Source organism: Piliocolobus tephrosceles, chromosome 16 (genome assembly GCF_002776525.5).
Source record: "Piliocolobus tephrosceles isolate RC106 chromosome 16, ASM277652v3, whole genome shotgun sequence".
NCBI lineage: Eukaryota > Metazoa > Chordata > Mammalia > Primates > Cercopithecidae > Piliocolobus > Piliocolobus tephrosceles.
The window spans coordinates 33,171,830-33,185,433 of NC_045449.1; the positions used below are offsets into that span (position 1 = coordinate 33,171,830).

The 13,604-nt window shown below is 61.5% G+C and overlaps 2 protein-coding genes across 2 annotated transcripts in view; both read left to right on the forward strand.

Moving 5' to 3' along the window:
- Window positions 1–7,820, forward strand: part of TBX2 (T-box transcription factor 2) — a 12,962-nt gene extending 5,142 nt beyond the window's left edge. The window contains exons 2-8 of the mRNA XM_026456744.1: window positions 271–480; window positions 1,077–1,344; window positions 2,431–2,577; window positions 3,770–3,846; window positions 3,955–4,118; window positions 4,536–5,170; window positions 7,368–7,820. Coding sequence (XP_026312529.1) covers window positions 271–480; window positions 1,077–1,344; window positions 2,431–2,577; window positions 3,770–3,846; window positions 3,955–4,118; window positions 4,536–5,170; window positions 7,368–7,820 — 1,954 coding nt within the window. The remainder of the gene's footprint in view (window positions 1–270; window positions 481–1,076; window positions 1,345–2,430; window positions 2,578–3,769; window positions 3,847–3,954; window positions 4,119–4,535; window positions 5,171–7,367) is intronic.
- A 3,222-nt stretch (window positions 7,821–11,042) lies between these two features.
- Window positions 11,043–12,581, forward strand: LINC02875 (long intergenic non-protein coding RNA 2875). The gene has a single exon (XM_023203988.3). The coding sequence runs from the start codon at window positions 11,163–11,165 to the stop codon at window positions 11,895–11,897; it is 735 nt and encodes a 244-aa protein (XP_023059756.2). The 5' UTR covers window positions 11,043–11,162; the 3' UTR covers window positions 11,898–12,581.
- Window positions 12,582–13,604: the final 1,023 nt, after the last annotated feature.

Below are 13,604 nucleotides of genomic sequence, written 5' to 3' on the forward strand. Positions count from 1 at the left end.
ACGGAGATGGTCATCACCAAGTCCGGGAGGTAGGGCTGCCGGCCGGCTGGAGGGCGCGCGGGCGGGCGGGCGGGCTGGGGCACGGGACCTCACGGATCAGAGCAGAGCCGGGGACTGCTGGCTCCCGGCTCCAGGCTCTGGCCATGGCGCCACGCTTCGCTCCCACGGACAACCAAGTTGACTTTTCTCGTTTGGCACCGGAGCGATTTTTTTTTAAACGAAAACACTGAAATCCTCCGAATGAAATTAAACGAAAACATACTGCTGAAGAGTAGCCGCAACAGTTCTGAGTCCCAGCGCGGAGGAGGCCCCGCGGCTTGGCCCTGCGGTCTCCTCCGCCCCGCGCTCTCGCTCTTCTGTGTCCGGGTCAGTCTCCGAGCTCGGGGGAAATTCAACCTCTCCCAGACTCTGCTCCGATCCCGAAGCCCCTAGTGGGACCTGCGCCCCGCTAGCCCCAGACCGGTCGCTCGTTTCCCGGCAGTGAGTCCCGGGTCAGCCGAGCCCTCCGCCTCACCCGGCTGGGAGCCCTTTCTCCACCGCGGAGATCCGAGCCCTGGACGCATACGCCGCCGCAGGCCTTAAAGCCAGAAGAAAGCCACAGCCCTAGCCCCCTCCACCCTTCGACTCAGCCACCGAGAATCCAGGCCTCGGGTTCACCCTCTTCCCCCGAACGGCACGGCTAGGATGTCTGATCAGGCTCTGTAACCCAGTTCCCAATACAAACACCCTCCAAGTTTATTTCTGGGAGCTTCCGTCCCAAGTGGGTATTTCCCCTGAACGAATTTCGGGGAGATTCAGGAGAAGCGAGAATATTTCTAGAGGGCCTAGACTTCTCACAGGGCCTAAGGGAGGCCGTTTAAGAGAGGGTCTGACGGGCAGAAATGGGATCTCCTGGGAGCAACAGCCACAGGTGGGGTCTTCCGGGCAGTGATGAGAGGGCAGAGCAGCCGACCCAAGTGGAAGCAGCCAGGCGGCAGCGGTGTGTGCAGCGAGGAGGAAAAAATAAAGGAGGAGAGGGAACCTCGGACCTAGAACAGCTGGTTCCAATGGGATCTCCTCCCTTCCCTCCCTCCCAGGCGGATGTTCCCCCCCTTCAAGGTGCGAGTCAGTGGCCTGGACAAGAAGGCCAAGTACATCCTGCTGATGGACATTGTGGCCGCTGACGATTGCCGCTATAAGTTCCACAACTCGCGCTGGATGGTGGCAGGCAAGGCCGACCCTGAGATGCCCAAACGCATGTACATCCACCCAGACAGCCCAGCCACGGGGGAGCAGTGGATGGCCAAGCCTGTGGCCTTCCACAAGCTGAAGCTGACCAACAACATCTCTGACAAGCACGGCTTCGTGAGTGTAGGGGCAGGGTGGGGATGGGGCGGGAGATTGTTGACCCAGCACTGCAGTTGAGCAGGAGAGCAGGGCTGCAGGATCTCCCAGGGGGAAGCTCTGGGCAAACCCCCCCGAGTGCCCCTGCCCAGCTCACTGCCCTGTGGCCTACATGGGCTTGGCCTGGGCCACAGGGCTGTCCTCTGCAAGCCTGGGAAATTGTGGGATCGGTGGCTGGCAGCTCACAATCTCAGTTCGTGAGGCGGTGGAGGGCCCCTCCCAAGGTCAAGAGGGAGGCAGGTGCTGCCGGGACTGGGTCTGCAGTGCTGGGCCACGGAGGTCACCCTGCTCTTGGCCTGTAGGTGCCCTTCTTGGAAGAACTGCCCATGACCTCAACTTGTCCATCACCCTTCCGCCAAGACCCACGTCCCTGGCCCTCCCCCAAGACTAGGGGATTTAAAAGTTAAACTACCCTCCCTACCCACCCCCCCAGCCTCCCTAAGACCTTTCCCTCCTCCCACAGGCAGATGCCCAACTAGGAGGAGAGGGTTTGGGGGTTCTCTCCATTTATGCCTGAGCAAGGCCCCAGCGAACGGGGGTGGGGGGGGTGTTTCATAGGGCAAAAGGAACTGCCCATTCTTGAGGTAGGGCAATTAGTGAGCGCCGGAAGGTTGGACTCTCATCTCTGTGGGGTTAGGGGCTTAGCAGCGCCAGAAAGCAAAAGAGTATTAAGAGTGGAATTGTAGGGTTTTGGTTCTTTTTATTTTTTTATTTTTATTTTTTTGCGGGGGGGGGGGGGATTATTGTTTGGTTGGTTTTGGTTTTTGTTTGTTGTAGTTTTTGTTTTGTTTTTGCTATGTCTCATTTCTGTTTCCCACTGGGAAAAATTTTTAATGGCAAGAGAAAGAGAAGCCGTAAAAAAGAAAAGTGAGAGGAAAAGTAGAAGAAAAAGAAACAAGGGTGAGAAAAGAGCAGACAGGAGAAAATGGGGAAGGGGAAGAACCGAGAGAGAGAGAGAGAAATGGAGAGGAAGAGGTCAGGTACCCAAAGAATGGAAAAGCTCGGCCCGGGCCGGCGACTGCCGGCTGACCCTCGCCCTCCCCGCAGACCATCCTGAACTCCATGCACAAGTACCAGCCGCGCTTCCACATAGTGCGAGCCAACGACATCCTGAAGCTGCCGTACAGCACCTTCCGTACCTACGTGTTCCCGGAGACCGACTTCATCGCCGTCACTGCCTACCAGAATGACAAGGTGCGCGCGGCGGGCGGTGGGCTCAGCCCTTGCACTGACGCCCCTCAACACATGCAGGCCCAACCGTCTGTTCATCGCCCCCGAAGCCCTCTGCACGGGATCCGCGCGCTTGCGGCCCGCCCTTGAGCACCGAGTCTCGCATCCATACGCACAGCACCCACGGAAGTCCTCAAGGCGCCCTCTCAAGCCCACCGCGCGCACACACAGGCTCCCCTAGGGCGAGCGAACAGCTGGGCCCTCGTTCGGGTGGAGATGTTTACTTAGCAATTAGCTGAGACTCCGGGCCCGCGTTGACATTTTTACATTCTATTCGTTTATTTCTTGGCTCAAGAATGAGAATGTAAATGAAGAGAGGGCGCCCAAAGCAATCTGCCCAAGCTCTACCGATGCTCGGAACCCAGGGCCCAGTTTTCACTCTCTCGGGGGAGCCAGAGGGTGGGACAGGTGACATAGCTCCCCCAAAGCACTCCTGGCTACTGCTCTAGCTCAGTCCAGGCCCCAGGCCCCTTGGGAGGCGCTTAGAGAATTTCCTTCCAATTTTCTGCTTGCGGCTTCTCCACCCTTGTTCTAGTGGGGCAGAACATCACCCCTCTAGGCCTGTGCCTTTGTGCGCCACTGTCGAGTGAAAGAGAGGGTATGAGTGTCCGTGCCGGTCGTTGTGGCTTTGTGAACCAAGGTGTACGCCGGGCTGTGCGTGCTCCGTTTGGGGCGTGTTGGATACCTGTGGAGGCGTGTGAATTCGTTTGGTTCTGTGGGCGCTTGTTCTGTCTGTGCATACTTGCGTGTGCGCGGGCCCGTGAGTGTGATTTGGCTTTGTGTGTACCTGCAGCCTTGCGTGTGAGCTGCAGTCTCTGTGCGCGCCTGCTCGGGTGCGGAGTCGTTTAACTTGAGCAAGCCCGCGGGCGGGTGTGCATGCTTGGGCCGGTTCCGACACCGCGGCACAGCTTTAGACCTGTGTGGGCCTGTCTAGGGATAATTCCTCGAATGAAGTTTTTGGAGGACAGACCCCGTCGCTTTCCGCGAGGCCCTCCCACCGGCCTCAGCTCGGGGCGTCCCATCCCAGGCGAGCGGGTACCAAGTGGACGCTCCCCGGGTCTTCCCTCTGCGGCCAGCAGTCGCTGACCTCGGGGTGCCCCCGACCAGGCTGGAAGAGCCACTGCCTGACTTAGCGCCGCCCCCTCGGTCCCCGCAGATCACGCAGCTGAAGATCGACAACAACCCGTTTGCCAAGGGCTTCCGGGACACCGGGAACGGCCGGCGGGAGAAAAGGTGAGGGGCGAGGACAGCAGCCCTGTGGCGGGTGCCCGCGGGAGCAGCGAGCAGGAGGGATGGAGGGATGGGCGCCTCCGCTAACCTGCTCCCTCCGCTCATCCCCAGGAAGCAGCTGACGCTGCCGTCTCTGCGCTTGTACGAGGAGCACTGCAAACCCGAGCGCGATGGCGCGGAGTCGGACGCCTCGTCATGCGACCCTCCCCCAGCGCGGGAACCACCCACCTCTCCGGGCGCAGCGCCCAGTCCCCTGCGCCTGCACCGGGCCCGAGGTGAGGGTCGGACCGGAGCAGGGGGGGTAGTCCTCAGGTCGCTGGGCTGACCTTTTGCTGAGCCACCCGCTAATCTGAAAGGCCAGGAAGGAAGCGTCAGCGAGTGTCTGGGATGGGGTTTCCGTCTCGGGACTCCCCTACGAGGGCAGTTGCTGGTAGCCAGAAGATCCGGCCGGACTCCGAGCCTGCCCCCTTGGGCGCCTTGTAATTCTATGGCTGTAGGGTTTCCTCTCCAGGGCTTGGTTCCTTCCACTGTAAATCTGGGGTCTTGGATTAGGTGACCTGCAGCCGCCCCTTGCCCGACTGCAGCAGCTCCTCCGACTCGGCCTCCCCGAGAGCAGCCCTTTCCGAATGTCCCTGATCCTGCTCGTCAGCCTCCGCCTGGGCCCCTGTAACCCGCGCGCCCTCTCCCCGCAGCTGAGGAGAAGTCGTGCACCGCTGACAGCGACCCAGAGCCTGAGCGGTTGAGCGAGGAGCGTGCGGGGGCGCCGCTAGGCCGCAGCCCGGCTCCAGACAGTGCTAGCCCCACTCGCTTGACCGAACCCGAGCGCGCCCGGGAGCGGCGCAGTCCCGAGAGGGGCAAAGAATCGGCCGAGAGCGGCGGGGACGGTCCGTTCGGCCTACGGAGCCTGGAGAAGGAGCGCGCCGAAGCTCGGAGGAAGGACGAGGGGCGCAAGGAGGCGGCTGAGGGCAAGGAGCCGGGCCTGGCGCCACTGGTGGTGCAGACAGACAGTGCGTCCCCCCTGGGCGCCGGACACCTGCCGGGCCTGGCCTTTTCCAGCCACTTGCACGGGCAGCAGTTCTTTGGGCCACTGGGAGCCGGCCAGCCGCTCTTCCTGCACCCTGGACAGTTCACCATGGGCCCTGGCGCCTTCTCCGCCATGGGCATGGGTCACCTGCTGGCCTCGGTGGCAGGCGGCGGCAACGGCGGAGGCGGCGGGCCTGGGACCGCCGCGGGGCTGGACGCAGGTGGGCTGGGTCCTGCGGCCAGCGCAGCAAACACCGCCGCGCCCTTCCCGTTCCACCTCTCCCAGCACATGCTGGCATCTCAGGTAAGGCCTGTGACCCCACGGCAGCGCCAGCGAGGGAGAAGGCCCAGGGAGCTGGAGGCGGAGGCCAGCGGAGGGCCCGAGGGGTGCTAGGGTCCCTGAGAGCCTCTGGCAGGCAAGAACTTCATCCAGGGGAGGCCCCGGGACGCCCTTTAGGACACCTGGGTTCTGAGAGACGAGGACTGTGTTGTGGGTCCAGGGCCTGGCCAGGGCGCCGCTTCTGACTCCTGTGTGACCTTTGGCAAGTCCCTGACCCTCTCTGGGTCTGCTTCCTTCCCTATAGCCCCAGCGAGGAGTGCGGTGCCCATCCAGACTCTTCTGACCCTCACAGACCAGGGCCGCCCCTGGCTTTTGTGAAGTCTTCTCTCCTGGCCTCAGGACATTTTTCTTGGGAACAAAGACCCTTGGCTCCCTGTCCATCCTGAAAGGCTAGGGTGGTCAGACAAAGGGAGGAGGAACATTTGCATTATTTTCTGAGCAGTTGACCACTAGCCCTCCCAGAGGTCTCTGGCCCCTCCTAGACCCTCAATGAAGTCCTCTGTCCTGGCGAAGGACAAGGCTGGTCTTTCTCCTACCTTGAGTTCCCAGCACCCCCGGCCACATGTCAGGGATGAGGACTCAGCTCCTCAGGCCCCATTGAAATTCTGAGCTCCCAGGGGAATGTTGATGAAAGTGTGGCTGGGGGCACAGTAAGGAGATCTGATGGGGACAGTGGCCTCTTTGGTTGCTTGGGTGGAATATTCCCTGTGGAAAGATTTGGAATCTCTTCATTCATTTTCTTCCCTCTGAGGTTTCTGGCAAATTGAACCCCTGAGATCTTATCTCAAGGGAAGGAAAATAGCAATTCAGGTCTGAGAAAGCTCCTTTGGTTCAGAAGCAAATATTTTAAAAGTTGGGTGGGGGGTGGGGCAGGCGATTCTGAAATGAGTTTTACACATAGCTCAGTGTTAGGGTGTGTGGAGTGTTTGAGGTATCACCATCACTCATCTGGGGCTCTGGGCTGGAGGGGGAGCCTCTGGAGAAAGGAGTTCAGGGGCCAGAGGTTTAATCCGCACCCCTGATTATTTGTGAATGTGAATGCCTCCTCCCCAGACAAACTGGTAATGGCCACCAGCATCACAGAGGTCGTGAGGAAGTCAGGGCTTCTAGACACAGCCTGGCCAACAGGTGCACGACCCGGGTGAGAATACCAGCACCTGGGAGGCATCCGTTTTTAGGGCTGCTGGCGGTTACATTCCCAGGCCAGTGCAGCCCATTCTAGACATCAGGTAGAGCCAAATCCCAAGACATGTGAAGCCTCCCTCCTTTCTCTCAACCTGAGATGCCAGGTTTGAAATGCCCAGGAGGGTGTTTTCTCAGGCCTGATGAAGCTGCCCCTTTTCTTCTCCCTACTTGAGCTAGGCCTGAGGCTCCCTGGGAGCCCAGCGCAGTCATCAGCCCCCTGCCCTCCTCCCCATACCCACTGGCTCTGGGGAGTAAGCCATTATCTCAAAGGTCAGGCCGTGCACCAGCCAGACCTCGTGAACTCAGGAAGGTGCTTGTCCAGGAGTTCCTGGCTCCTGTGCCCTTCACAGGCAAAGACTGCATTCCTTCCTCAGCTGCCAGTGAGGTGCTGCCAGGCATTCCCTGTAGAACTTTCAGGCCAGTTTATGAACTGCTTGGCACCTGTGCCCTCCTCCTGGCCCAGACAGGAGAACCCTGAGCAGGTGAGCAGGCAGAAGGGGACTTTGCAAAGTGCCTTCCCCAGGGTGTGTGCCCTCAGCCCTTCAGACCTGCATATAGGAGGGTGATGAGGATACTGTTCTCAATGAGCAGAACCTCCAAGACACCCAAAGCTGCCTGTTTGCCACCTGGCCCTATGCCTGCCCCATTTTCTCCCTCAAGGCCTTCACCCATGCTACTGCAGTCACCTGGAATGTCCTTCCCATTCCCCCTGCTATAATGCCCAGCACAGAACTTGATGGCAGGCCTTTGCATGGTAGCCTGAAGCGATCTCGCCCTTCTAAGTGGGTTTGGCCACAGGCACACTGGCTCATGCTCACCTGTGCTGCCTGTGGTTATAATTATGTGCGTTGTTGTTTTACATCCCTAAAACAGCAGGGCAAGGTGTCCAGGGGATAGCACCACCCCAGCACCCAGCCCACCTTCAGAAACACATCAGGCAAGATGTCTAACCCTTGTCTTGTTCTGTTTCTTCCAGGGAATCCCAATGCCCACTTTCGGAGGCCTCTTCCCCTACCCTTATACCTACATGGCAGCAGCAGCCGCAGCCGCCTCTGCTTTGCCCGCCACTAGTGCTGCAGCTGCCGCCGCCGCAGCTGCCGGCTCCCTATCTCGGAGCCCCTTCCTGGGCAGTGCCCGGCCCCGACTGCGTTTCAGCCCCTATCAGATCCCGGTCACCATCCCGCCTAGCACTAGCCTCCTCACCACCGGGCTAGCCTCCGAGAGCTCCAAGGCTGCTGGCGGAAACAGCCGGGAGCCCAGCCCCCTGCCCGAGCTGGCTCTCCGCAAAGTAGGGGCCCCATCCCGCGGTGCCCTGTCGCCCAGTGGCTCAGCCAAGGAGGCGGCCAATGAACTGCAGAGCATCCAGAGACTGGTGAGTGGGCTGGAGAGCCAGCGAGCCCTCTCCCCAGGCCGGGAGTCGCCCAAGTGAGGGGCTGCCCAGCTGCTCCCCTGCCACGCAGGCCACCCGGGCTGCCTGCCCCTGCTGCTTGGGACGTGTACAGCACAGAATGGGTATTTATTTAAATAAAGGAGAAAAGTGGGCTGCAGCAGCCGGAATAGAGCCTCTTCTGGCAAGTCGGGGCCTGGGACACTTCCCTGGGCCTCAACAAGGAATCAGGCTGCCGGAAACACAGTCACTTGGGAGCTGCTGGGCTAGGTCCAGATCCGCTCCAGTGTCCAGGTGGCATCCGAGGGTAACTCTGGTCTTCCAGCGCGGTGAGAGAGGCCTCATCCAGGGCCCAGCGGTCCCGGCAGAAGCCAGAAGGTGCAGGGGCCAGGGGTGGGAGCATCGGAGGGAGTCCCAGAGCCCTGGGCCTTGGGCCTGGACCGCGTGAGAAAACTGGGTTGAGGGATGCTGGAGCCAGTTACGACTGAAGTCAGTGTAGACCTGAGCTGGGAGGGAACCTGTTAGTCCCCCCACCTCCTCCCTAAGAGACAGGCACCCCTCCCAGCCCTGGGTCAGCGGAGGGAGTGGCACTTCTGCCTTGAGTCCCCAGGGGGAAAAAAAAGATATTTATGAAATAAATGGTAATTTGTGTACATAAGCTTTAAGGTTCCCAGAATATGCAAATTGGTATTAATTTATTCAAAGGTGTACATTGCTGTGTACATATATTTAGAGATTAACTCATACATTTAAAGTTTTTTTCATTTTACATGAGCATCTATATTGTACAGGGCTTGGGGGGCCTCGGCTGCGGGAGAAGGCCCCGAGCCCCAGAGGAGCCACCACTCCGCCGGCCCCTCGGCCCCTCCGCCCGGGTTTGACTCGCCCTGCCCGCGGGCTCCACCTCAGGTTTTCACTTTTCGCTCCGGAGCGAGAACGAAAGAAACGACAAAAACGCGAGAAAACAATAAAACGCTACAAAGCGAAGTGAACGGCGCTGTGCGCTCTGTGGGCCGCGCGGGGCTGGGGCGCTGTACGCGCGAAAGGAGGGACGAAAGGCGGGGACAAAAGGCTGCGCGCCCCTCGCCCGGCGACAGCTGCACCCCGAGGGCGGCAGAGCGGCAGGGCGTCTGGGGCGCTGGCTGAGCCGCGAGGCCGGGCGGCGCCGGCGCGGGAGGCGCGCTGCGTCCCAGGCCGGGGCCGGGCTCCCCCTGCCGGCCGCTCCCGCCGCTCCGCGCCACTGGCCTGGGCACCCACCCGGGCCGGGAGGTGAGCAGCCAAGCGGCCTGGACTCTGGCTTCCGACTCCCTCTCCGGGAAACCACACTGGAAACGCATCTCCTTTCAATGCTTCTGGGTGGGTGGGCTGGGAGGATGGGTGCTCCTTGTCCGCCCTCTCCCTTCCGAGGAGGGGTTTGGCTGTGTCCCACCCCTACCGCCCCGCCAAATATCGCTGAGCCTAGAATTCTTTCCCCTCTCTCTGCCTCCTGAACCTCAAAGACAAACATTTCCTCCGCTTCACGGCTGTTGGCTAGAGTGGCAAAATCTGGACTAAAGTCCTTACTTTAACTCATCTATCTAAATCCCTCTTGGGAAAGTGGGGAGTGAGGTCAGTGGGCTATTTCCATTCCTGCCTCACTTTCCCTTGTATAATAACGGGCTTGGCTGGGGTCTCTCCGGGGTCCCGCTGTGTCAGTCTCCATTAGGCTGGGCCTTCCCCGAGACCCACTCCTACAAGGACATCTGCCTCCCGCCCCGCGCCGGTGAGCTCCCCAGAGCCGCATCCTCCTCGCCCAGCTAGCAGGTGTCTCCAGCCCCGACTCCTAGCAGTGAGGGTGGGGAAGGGGTGGGAACTGGGCGGGCACCCCTTCAGCCCTGGGTCTGTTCGGTCACCGAGCACCCCAACTCATTCCCAGTTCTCTTTAAGCCTTGGGGACCCCGAATGCCCTGCCCCAACGGGCTGCCCACCTTGGGCACTGCACAGGGTGGGGCTTGGGGAGGGTGCTGGCTTCCAAAACACCACGGACGTTGAGATGGCGGGAGGGCGATGATGAAGATGGAATGAACAATTGGGCCCCCAGACGCCTAGACGCCTTCGTGGGCCGATACATTTGCAAGGAAGGAGAGAGAGAACCAGGCCCGCCTCTTCAGGAGGGGGCTGCCCCCAGGCCACGCCGAATGCGGCTGGAGCGGGGAGGGGACTCAGTCAATGCACGAGTGGGAGGTTGCAGTAGAACGTGTCCAAACCCCAGAAGGTGGGTTCCGGCTGAGACCTCAGACCTGCGGGAACCCGATGGGGACAGAGAAGCCCGTTTTCCAGCCTAAATAGAAGCTCGTGGGCAGCGCGTTTGCTGGAGGTCTCTTTGGGCTGAAACGCCTCTCATACTCCTAGAGCAGGGGCGCGTTTGCCTCCCGCGGCTTCTCACTTTCAGCAGGACACTAGGAGGGAGACAAGAGTCGGCTGCGGGCCCGCGGCGGCCTGCGTACAGGGCTGCGGACACCAGGGGGCAGCACCGACCTAGGGTCGCGGGAGGGGCGCGGGGGCGGGCACCGGCGCGGGGGAGGCTGGTGGCTGCGAAGGCCGGGCGGGGCTGCCGTCGCGGCCGTTTTTGGGCCGCGTCGTTGCTGCAGCAACCCGAGTGGGGTGGGACTCCAGGGCCTCGAGATCCCCCACTCCACTCCAGCCGCCACCTCCCGCCTCACAGGTCCCCTCCGAGTCGCCCACCCGGCGCTCCGCGGGGCCCCAGCTGGTAGCCAGAGTTCGACTGCGGGAACCCGCGGCCGGCGGCTGGGCCTTGTCCTAGACAAAGGCTAGGCCACTCCCATGCCCAATTAAGCCACCCTCCTCCCTGGCCTCCCAGCCCTCATTGTCCCCAGGGTCGCCAATTAGCCCAGGCGCCCCGCGTACCCGCGGCTCCAGTGCCACAAGGCCTCCTTAACCCTTCCGGGCCTGGCTCGGGGTCCTTGGACGGCAGAGCCACCGGCACGCGCATGGCAGGAGGGCCTGTGCTGGGGCGATGGCGATACCTGCTGGCGGTCTAGCCTGTCGTCGCGGGTCCCCGAGTGTAGGGCGTGTGAGATCTAAGAGGGAATTGTGCGTGTCGGTGTGGGGTGGCGCGTTCGATTCCCGGAGGAACTCGAAGACGAAGGGTGTGAGTGCGGGGGCTCCGAGAGACCCCTAGCGGCGAAGCCGCACGGATCCCAAGGCCCCGCGGACCTCATTTCCTCTCGGGCTAATCGGAATCCGAGCCCTCAAGCCCTTCCTCCCCAACTCCCCCGCCGCTGCTGTGGAGAACCCGAGCCACCGGTGTGGCCTGGCCCTGCCCTTCCGAAGGGCGCAGCTCCCGGGCCTGCCTCTCCAGCTGACCGCGAACTCCCGCGCGGGATGCTCCTGGGGCGGGAGGGGCGCGCTCAGCCTCGCTCTCCCCGGGACTCCCAAGTGCAAGCGCCCCAGCTCGAGGCCCCGACCCCCTATTTCCCGGTTATGGGACGGCCTCTTGAGGGGCAGCCTCCACGAGCCCTGGATTTACACCCCAAGCCTGCCTTCCTCCGCTCTGGGAAGGACCCAGAATCCAGTCCCGCTTCCTCCCCCTCCTTCGCTGTCCTTGGCCCCGAGGTGCGGAGCACCGGCGGTCAGGCGGGAGCCCGCAGGAGGCCGAGCGCTCCATGCTCGCAGGACTGGGCGGCAGCGGAGGGAGTCCCCGCGCTCTTGGGAGGGAGCCCGAGCTCCGGGTCCCCTGGCCACCCTCCCCGGAGCGCCTTCGGGGTGGAGGCTGGTCGCGGAGCGCTGAATGTGTCCGAGCACGCTCAGGGCGGTTTTGCCCTCGGACTTTATTTTTGGCTCCCGGAGGCGCATATCTGTTCCTCCTATTGGATGGGGCCGGGGATCCCGAACCCACTCCGGAAGCACCGATTTCCAGAGCTGACGGCCGCGCCTCGTTTCCCGGCGAGTTCTCTTGGCAGCTCCCGCAGCTCCCCGCCGGGAGCACCAGTGGGAGCGAACCCAGAGCCCGCCCAGGCCTCGGGCCTCGGCAACTCCCCACAGGTCCACGAGATGGCGCTGCAGGCCAGGGCCCCGGCCGCGGCCTCACAGCCCGCCTCGGGCGAGAGCGGGAGGTAGACTGGGGACCCGGGCAAGCGGGGTACGGAGGAGCTGCCACCTACGCACGCAGAGCCGGGTCCAGAGCCCAGCACAGGCCGCCGAGGGACCGAGGGACTCCGGGGCTGCGGACACGCGGAGCGGAGGGCTTGAGGCTCGGGGTGGGGCCTTCCCTGCTGCTGGGACCGCCAGGCATCGCCAGTTCGGCGACCTTCCAGGCTGCTGCAGATCCCGGCGTGTCCTCTTCTGCGCGCCGGCGGGGCTGGGCCTTCGCGTTCTGTCTGCGGGGAGGGAGCTGCCGGCCTCCGGCCTCCGGCCTCGCAGGCTCCTCCGTAGGGGGCTGTGGCTGAGATCCGCAGGGGGCGCGGCGCACGGCCCTGGGAGCGCGGGGCCCACTCCACGGTGAGGACTTGGGGGCGGGATGGGGGAAGGATTGGCGGGGATCCGGCGCTCCTCTCGGGGAGAGGGACCCCTCGGCTCCAACCCGCCCTCCTCACCACCCTCACCCGTTTCTTCAGGGTGGGGTCTTCAGGGTTGAGGGCAGGATGTGCCCTGTGGAGCTGCTCACCTAAGTTCCTGCCTCCGTAGGGGAGGCTTTGGGCTGCGTTATTCCAGCGGGAGGTGGTAGGGACTGGGGAGGTGGTGGGGACTGGGGAGGGCCCAGGGGTCAGCCTGAGAATCTCGCCCTTGGATTAAAAGCCACTAAGGCTCTGGGTCAGGTCTGAATAGGGGGCAGGGGATGTAAGACCGGTTGGCTGAGGAATGCCAGAGTTGGAGGGGGTGGAGCTTAGAAGCCTGTTTCCAGCTGACCCTTTATGTCCCCAGATGAGCTCTGGCACCCTCAGAAATTAACCCTACACAGGTTTCCTAAGGGCACACGGCTAGAAAGCAGCCCGGTTAACACGAGTCGAGGGTCATTTCCGCTGCGATACAGTCACCGGCTGGGTGATGGGACCCAGGCCAGATGTCGTCCCTGCACTAGGCTCTCAGCTCTTTTCTCTTTCAAAGTGCAGTGTAGCAGAGAATAGGACCAAATCTTTGGTGATTTAATAATTATCTAGACGCTCATCTGTGGCTGAAGCAGCTGCCTTGGTAGGAAAACTGGATAGGTACAAGGTCGAACTCTGCCTCTAGAGCTGTGAGTGCCCTCCAAAAATGTGACTTTATTCTCTGGGCTACAGAATCCTCATCTGCAAAATAAGTAGTTTGGACTAAAATCAAGTTGATCTGCAAATGGCCAGTTGACCTGGGTCCAGTTTCCAGTGACCCCCGTTCCACCCCCAGCCTCAACTGCTTTAGACAAGAGCCATGTTCCCATTTAATGCTTAAGGAACCTGAGCCAGAGGGATAGGCAGAGTCACAGACCTTGAGGACCTTGGCCAAGATTCTTGGGGTGGGGGACTGGGTTGGTGGCCTGGATGAATTCTCAATTAGAAAATTGCATTCTAGGTTCCAGTTGCCTCTATTCCCTGTGGCGTGTGGTTGTCACTGACAGCTTGGCCTTCTACCTCAAGCAAGCTGCTTTTGGAGAGACACAGACTAGGGGGTTGCGGGCGGGGGTTGGGGGCTGACTTTATTGCCCAGCACCACAATTTGTTGACTGTGTGTAACTTCTCCCCAAAGAGAGACCCCAAAGAGAGAAAGGGATACCAGTGAAGGCCATTCAGGGACCCATGTTTAAGCGGGTCCCCCAGGCTAATTTCTTTCTTGTGAGGAAGCCTTCATGAC

What these genes read in the sequence shown, in the direction of transcription:
- LINC02875 (XM_023203988.3), top strand. Translation starts at nt 11,163, where the DNA reads ATGCTCCTGGGGCGGGAGGGGCGCGCTCAGCCTCGCTCTCCCCGGGAC.